Below are 8,075 nucleotides of genomic sequence, written 5' to 3'. Positions count from 1 at the left end.
TACATTTTAAATCATTTATATATACTTTTCAAACAAATTATAATAAAATCTGAGCGTGAATTTAGAGAGAAACTTGCTTTGACATCACAGGTTTGAATCTTGTTTGGTTTTTAAGACACCAATACACAAATTATTGTTAATCCCAATTTGAAAGAGTATCAACAATATCAAAAGAAGTAAGTATTTGTGAGGAAAGCACTAAAGAGCCGTATACAGAGACGATACAGACACAACTGGCTTGCACACGTGCGCACTGTTTTATTTACTTTTTTTTCTCAAAACCTGTTTTTTTTTTTCTCTCAGTCAGACTCACCGAGCAAGTGCACTGTGCCTCTGGAAAGCGGAATTTGCTTTTATGGGCTCAAGCATGGAGACGGACGCCAGGTTGCAACACACTGAGGTAACTTTTATTGACTAACATACATGGATGTAGCCCCTTCTTCGTAATCCTTACTCTGGAGGTATATAGTTTGTCTGTAAATTAGCTGTCCTTACAAAGGCGCCACCAAATGTTTGTGTCAGGACACTGCACTCTGATTGGTTATCATATTATTGTTAATAAAACAATGAATAATCCTCTCCCTACACCGAAACCCTAAACCTAAGGTCAGTATCCTATACTACAGCCGTTACACATCTAAAGTAGTTCATGGTTGGCATTGAATAAGCGTTTTTGTTACTTAAAAAAAAAAAAAAAAAATGACCTGAGGTGTTGACTTCCCCAATGATCCTGACAGGAACATTTCGTGGTACCTTTGTAAGCACTGCTGGAAGCTAACCCTTTACAGTACAGACAAGCTTTCCCTATGCCACAACACGTAGAAATATATAAAATATAATACAAATAATTTGTGCTAAAAATAATAATAATAATCACAATTGAAACAGCACGTCTCTCTCTATATGTAGAAAGTGTGACAGGTTAACAGAAAGACACATTTATGTGTGTCTGAAGAAAAATGCTAGACATTTTTATATATGATTAGAAATTGTGCAAAGATTCTGTTGCATTTTCTCATGTCCATTCATATGAAATTTCTTCTGTAATCGGTGTGCAACTTTTGTGAGCTTTGCTTCTCTCAGCTTTTCCAGAAACTCCTTTGATGTATTGCCAGCTGTATTTTGGTCAGACTTCCATTCTTTAATATAAAGCATCATGAGCTTTTGTGGTGAAATGTTTCCAGCTTTTTTTAATATATTCTGTGCCTTCTGATGAAAAAGTTTTCTTCCAAATCTGATCACTTTTTTACGGTTCAGGTTTTGGCGATCAAAAAAAAGAGCAAGGATTTCTTCATGTGAAGTGCTTCCACCTAAACAATAAACATTTTTATATTGTTATTTAATTATACACACTTCAGGTTTTCCAGAAAAGTGCCCTCATTAGTTTTAATAACATTAACACTGGTCTCCCTTTTATTGTGATGAGAACATTTCAAAAGCAACACTAAGCTGCATCCTGGTACCTTAAAGTGTTACAGAACACCCTGCTGATCTTACAAGAAATGCATAACATCATCCTGATTATTTTGATATTTCTTTTCACAAATCATAGGTCACCTATGGAATACTTATCTCAACTTTTACGTGTGAGTGTTCACCAGGAGAAAGATCATTTTGTCTTTTAAAAATTGTAGTGCATCCAGGTCTTGTTCCCTCTTGATCAATGATGTGTAAATGTAAATGTAAAAATAATCAGGATTATGCTTTAAAAATATATTGCTGTAAAGTCATTTTTTTCTTGTAAACATTGCAGGGTGTTCTGTAACACCTTCTCTTGGTCATATCGTCTAAACCAATGTATACCAATTTCAAAATGAAAATAAAAAGTAACAAAAAATTGGGTGTCATATCTCTTATGCTTGAGTAAATTTAGATCTGATTTTTTTCCAGTCCCATATGCATTAAGCATGTTTTTATTTACATGTATCTAAGACTGTTGAAAGTTTAGTCAAAACTACAATCAAAATTCAACAGAACTAAGGTAGGGTTCCAGATTTCTAAAAATGATGCATTAGTAGGTTTGAATAGAAACATACCTGTTGCTTTGGGGTCTGTGCATGACGTACACAGGTTGTCATGCCACCCAGTACCACTGACGATCTGTATTAGGTTCAAGGACTCACAGTCAGTGTGTTTAAGACACTTCTCATGTTTGGAACTCACAGAAGAAAACCATCCTGGAGGACATTTCTCACAGACTGTGTCTTTGTGGGGCGTGCCTAGATACAGAAAATAAAATGAAGTTAGCAAACGGTATTTTCCTTTGAATATCTTGTATATGTTTAAGGTGTCAGAGTTCTTAATGTACAGCTATGGCCAAACGTCTTGCATCACCCCAGAATTTTAGGATTGAGGCATCATTTAAAAAAAAAAAAAAAATACTATATGAATATAACTTTGATCTTTTATTTGACATCATGTAGTTCACGGGGCATGAGCTGGGGGTGTAAGGATAGGGCAGAAGAAGCAGAAGGGAGCGATAAGTAGGACAGAGTGCTGGCTAGAAAGGACCGGACCTAGGATAGAAGAGCAGGCAAGGCCCACTCTAGTAGCAGACCAGCGAAGCTGGACATGGAAGCTAGAATAGAAGGTGGTCACTGACTGAGGGCGGCGATGCCGACACAACTCAGGAGCGAAGGACCCAGCAACCGAAACCGGATAGAAAGATGGTCACTGACTGAGGGCGGCGATGCCGACACGAGCCCAGGGGCGAAGGACCCAGCAACCGAAGACAGGATATAGAAAATGGTCACTGACTGAGGGTGGCGATGCAGACACAGCCCAGGGGCAAAGGACCCAGCAACCGAAAACACATACAAGGGTTATGACTCGGGGAACCGCCTCTAGGGAGGAAGACGGTCCCGGAAGACCGGGACACGAAAGGAGATAGAGAGGGAGAGGTACCCAGCATCTGAGACTTCTGTAAAGGGGCTCTCACGCTGCCTGGGACCTGAAATAAGAACAAGGCATAGAGGTTAGTATGGGACTTGAGCACGGAGTAGCCACGTCCTGAATTGAGACAGAGTATGGAACAGAGCCTTGAGTGAGGCAAGATAAACGCTGGAGCTGCGAAAGAACAGAGTGTGGCCGGGGGTCCGCTCTGACTCATATGGTGAGAACCCCCCTGAAGGAAAAGGGAGGCTGATGCCTAGCCCTGAGGTCGGGGAAGTGAGATTCACTTGCCCCGCAAAGGATGGACCCCCGGCTCCTCACGAAATCTCCCACACCGTGAGATGAACAAAAGGCAGCACATGCCAGCGCATAACAAACAAAAGACCAGAAGGACAAATGGGACAAACAGTGGGATGGTTAATAATTTAGTAGGATGTGACTATGTGTTTACCTGTTGCTCAGTGGAGAGGAAAAAACCCCTTGAAGCTGATTAGGGGAAAACCTCTAGTGGCCCCGGCAGACAGATAGCCCCCACGCCAGGCATGCTAGCATTTTTAGAAGGAGCAGCAACTATATCAGCGAAGGATGAATTAATGTAGGAATCCACTGCAGAGGAGGACCAGCTCCCCCACATTCGTGATCAGGCTGTGGGGGCGGTCGAGCAGGGAGGCCTGCTCTGGAGGCGAGGGTGGAGAGGAGGAAGGCCTGCTCGGAGGCGAGGATGGAGAGGAGGGAGAGAGGTCTGCGAGGATGGAGTGGGTGGAGGAGAGGAGGGAGGCCTGCTCGGAGGAGAGGGTGGAGTTGAGGAGTGAGGCCTGCTCTGGAAGTGAGGGTGGAGAGGAGGGAGGCCTTAGGGCATAAATAGGTGGCGTGCGCCTTGGAGGTGCACACGCTGCAGGCATTGGCGCGAATGCCGCTAAAGATACGGCTGAAGAGATCTGGGTCGGAACGGGACCAGTCCGTGATACGGTTGTCAAAATATATTTGAAGAATGATCTTCATAGAATTATTATTATTATTTTTTTTTAAGCAGAGTAACAGGTACCACTACCGGTCAGGATTCAAAACGAAACACTAGACAGCGAAGGTGCAAGTGATCAGGGCTTAAATAGAGAATACGTACTAATTGACAGGAAATTGGAAGCCCCCTGCTGCACGCCCCCTGAACTACGCAGGCTAACATTTAAAGAAATTACAACATTTTACTGCCAACAGTTGTTTTTATTTTGCCTTCTGAATGCCAAATTCTAAATATTGAGGCTCTTTCAACAAACAGCAGTATTGTGCTCATTCAAAACAGGCTCCTGGATTCATCCAGAAACTAAAGAGACAAGACCTCTCGCCAAAAGAATTGTAAAGGTTAACGCTAAATGGTGTGATGTAAATTAATACATACATTGTTGAGGCTGGACCTAAAAAATGTATTCTGTGAAAAGAATAAGGTAAGTGCATACATTATGATAACGTATTCCACTCACAGTACAATCGGCATACCTTTGAACCACTTAAAATTCCCCTAATCTAGCAGACAGATGTATCAGTTGAATCCCTGAAAAACTGCAATTTCGACCACAGATTGTTAGAAAAATGGAACAGTAACAAGAGAGATACATATTACAGAATGCGTCTATATATTTCAGGATGACCAAACGAATTTTCAGAGATGCTGTGGAAATAGCTTCACCATTATTATTATTATTATTATTATTATTATTATTATTATTATTATTATTATTATTATTATCTCCAACATTATGTTTTAGAGAACAAGCCACTGTGCACTGGGAAAGTTATTTCTAGTCCTGATGTTATACAAGTAACTGCCAAATGGGGGAGCTATCGCCTTCTCCTCTGTTTTTAGAACTATGCTTGTATGCACTCTGGTCCGATTCAGAGAAGTCCAATTGCATTCTAGATGGCTGAGTTATGCTGGACATAGCAGTATTCAAATGCCTGCTTGCTAATACAACTTTTGGGTTCAGCTGGTTGTGTGTCTTGACCTTATTATACATTTTTGTGTAAAAAAGAATTACTTACAGGCATCACTGGGCTAAGTACCTCTTTACAGTAGCCTACATATCCAGCTTTTTGGTTTAAGTGAACTGTATTTGTAATGTTATTCTTTTTAGAAGGGTGGGGGAGTAGTACATGATTACATTTACGTGATAGCCCTCAACATGTACAGCAAGCTTGAAGTAGTCAGGGCAAGAAAGAAGGTCAGGAAGTCAGAACTGCTGCAGTTAAAGTAGTATATAAAAAAAATTATAATAATACAATACAAATTACCTTCCACTTTGACGCCATATTCAGGTGGGCACTCACTGTGCTTAATGCAAAACTCAAAGTGCCAGTAATAGCCTTTTCTGCACTCACAAACTCGGTTGTGAAAAGGACTGCACTCTTTCTTGACAAACTGATTTTCCATGCAGAAATTGTTGCAGTACTGACATTTTTCAATATAGTTCCAGTACTGGGTATAATGGTTTTCTGAGCAGGGAGCACATATGGTCTGACGAGTGGCTGTACAATGGTTTTGTAGGTGTTGTCCTGGTGGGCAGCGATTACAAGTAAGTGTCTTTCCTGTTACTGGATCCTTGCGAAGATAAGTTTCCATTTTAATCTCAAGCAGCTGCTCTGCATGGTTAGCCTCAAAGAATAGGGCCAGTGTGATCAGCAACTGTGAAGAAGTGTACACAGTGATAACTCTTTAGTTAAATGAATGCATAACTCTCTGAACCCTGTAATAACTTGTCATAAATACTATTTTTCCTTTTAATGACATGTTTATGAAAACAAGGTCTGTGTTTAAAAACAGCCCTCAAATAGCACTGAGACTAAATTAAAACATTCATAGTAAATTATAACATTTGCCAGATTACCACAGTTATTTTAAGTACATGTCTAAATAAAAAAATAGAGTTTAAATATATTTAATTCAAATTGGTATTCAAACCAGAATGAATACCAATATAATTGTCATATTCAAGTATGCAAATGAGTACATATATAATCCATAATAATCAAATAAAAAAATGATTTGTACGTTCCAAAATATATAAGATATTAAATAAAATAATATGCACTAATTTCTGTACTATTAGAAAAATGTAATATTTTTTTTTCAAATATACATTATGAGTTAAAAAAAAATATTGAACTTAAATACCTGAATTCTACTTTCATTTCTACTTCACATCCGTATTTACAAAAAATCAGAAAACCAGATTTTTCTATTCACTAAAAAGTGGTTTAAGGTGTAAATGCAAGTTTTATTATACAGGTCTACTGCATCGCAAAATGATACAGATACCGCATATTTACATGCATCACAAAACAGTTCAGCACTTCTCATAAAGGAGCACTCAGTGGCAAATACAGTGTGAAGAAACAAAAAAACAAAAAGCGTTTTATTAAAAACGTGAACCCCCGCCACAGTTTGAAATTTAAAATTAGAACTATCAGTATCAAGAAAAACCATATCCCCATAACTAAATTATGTGAAATGTTTGTCATATGAACAGATACCTCCATACACTGTAGCCTTGAAATTGTGAAAATATTATTCTTACTAAAGCATACCTTTACCAGTTTTCATCACAAATAAATACATACATTATGTCTGAAACAACTGTCCAGTGGTGAATAATAAAGGGTTATTTTATCTGACTAAATCTAACAAAGATCTTTCTCTTTGTTCTTAATGTCTCTACTCACAAAGTTTTTTTCCAGGACAGTTCTCAATACTTTCACAAAGCTTTATCACACTGTACACTGTAGGTACATTCACAGTCTTTAAAAATACAAATGAAAGTGTTTTAGTCAAGTACCTGATGTCCAGCAATGGTATTCACAATTTTTTCTATGCATTCACCTTATTACAGACTTTTTATACAGTTACTAATGTTATAAATAAAGTACTTCTATTTGACCAACAGTAGATCTGCAAGCTAGTATTGTTCATTTCGAACACTGTATATGTAAGAGGGTAAACATAACACTGTGTAACAAAAAAATTTTTTTTTTGTTCCTGGGTAGTAAGTGTTATTTCCTAATTGCTTATGCCTCAAAAGTATAGAAAATGGCTATTATTCCCCACAAACTTTGTTTTTGTGACCAGGACAGTGATATTTCAAAATATCACTATTTCCAATGGGAAAATGGGCAAATGTGTGTCTTTTTGTTCACATAAAGTCAGAAAAAAACAACATATGAATCCAAATTAACATGTATTTATACTAAAGTAATACAAAAATGACTACAAAAGATTTAGAAGTGAGTAGTTTTTCGAGATTTACGATTATACTGTATTTACAGTATAATCGTAAATCTCGAAAAACTACTCACTTCTAAATCTTTTGTAGTCATCTTTCAACATTTGCCCGTTTTCCTATTGGAAATAGTGATATTTTGAAATATCACTGTCCTGGTCACAAAAGCAAAGTTTGTGGGGAATAATAGCCATTTTCTATACTTCTGAGGCGTAAGCAATTAGGAAATAACACTTACTACTCAGGAACAAAAAAAATAATTTTTTGTTACACAGTGTTATGTTTACCCTCTTACATATACAGTGTTCGAAATGAACAATACTAGCTTGCAGATCTACTGTTGGTCAAATAGAAGTACTTTATTTATAACATTAGTAACTGTATAAAAAGTCTGTAATAAGGTGAATGCATAGAAAAAATTGTGAATACCATTGCTGGACATCATTACATAGTGTAATCTATACAAACCATACCATTTATGTAAAAAAAAAAAAAATAGTTTAATTCGTACAAGAAATTGAAAAATAAAATACTGTGAATAAATCTGTTGCCTTAAAGATCAACAAAATGTAACAATGAGAAACAACATTTAACAGCAATGTTGCATTCGAACTCACCTTTGTGTTAAACATAGTTTCCAGTCTCTCCTCCTGAAGTTGTGTGGTACTCTGAAACCAGATAGCACCAGACTGAACACACAAAGCAGAGCACATGCTGTGTATCAAATATCATTCAGGCAGAAGCAATAGCTTAGTTTCACTAAATGTCAGGGGCACATATCACACTTACACAGAAAAAACATGTAGCAATACAGTTTAGAAAAAAAGTTTTAATTTCATCTTGCTAGATACAAAAAAGAAAGCGGACACTTATTTTAACCTTAATGATTGGAAATTACACCATTAATATGAGAGT

At 37.5% G+C, this 8,075-nt stretch overlaps 1 protein-coding gene across 1 annotated transcript; it reads right to left on the bottom strand.

The window, feature by feature from the left end:
* Positions 1 to 631: 631 nt before the first annotated feature.
* On the bottom strand, positions 632 to 7,844 carry LOC121313869 (tumor necrosis factor receptor superfamily member 6B-like). The gene is made up of 4 exons (XM_041246649.1): positions 7,778 to 7,844; positions 5,179 to 5,569; positions 2,037 to 2,219; positions 632 to 1,310 (listed from the first exon to the last, which is right to left on the bottom strand). The coding sequence occupies exons 1-4, from the start codon at positions 7,790 to 7,792 to the stop codon at positions 973 to 975; spliced, it is 927 nt and encodes a 308-aa protein (XP_041102583.1). The 5' UTR covers positions 7,793 to 7,844; the 3' UTR covers positions 632 to 972.
* Positions 7,845 to 8,075: the final 231 nt, after the last annotated feature.

The sequence above is a fragment of the Polyodon spathula genome, chromosome 4, assembly GCF_017654505.1.
Source record: "Polyodon spathula isolate WHYD16114869_AA chromosome 4, ASM1765450v1, whole genome shotgun sequence".
In the NCBI taxonomy this organism is placed as follows: Eukaryota; Metazoa; Chordata; class Actinopteri; order Acipenseriformes; family Polyodontidae; genus Polyodon; species Polyodon spathula.
The sequence above is the reverse complement of the archived record's forward strand: the minus strand, read 5'-3'. Positions and strand labels throughout refer to the sequence as shown.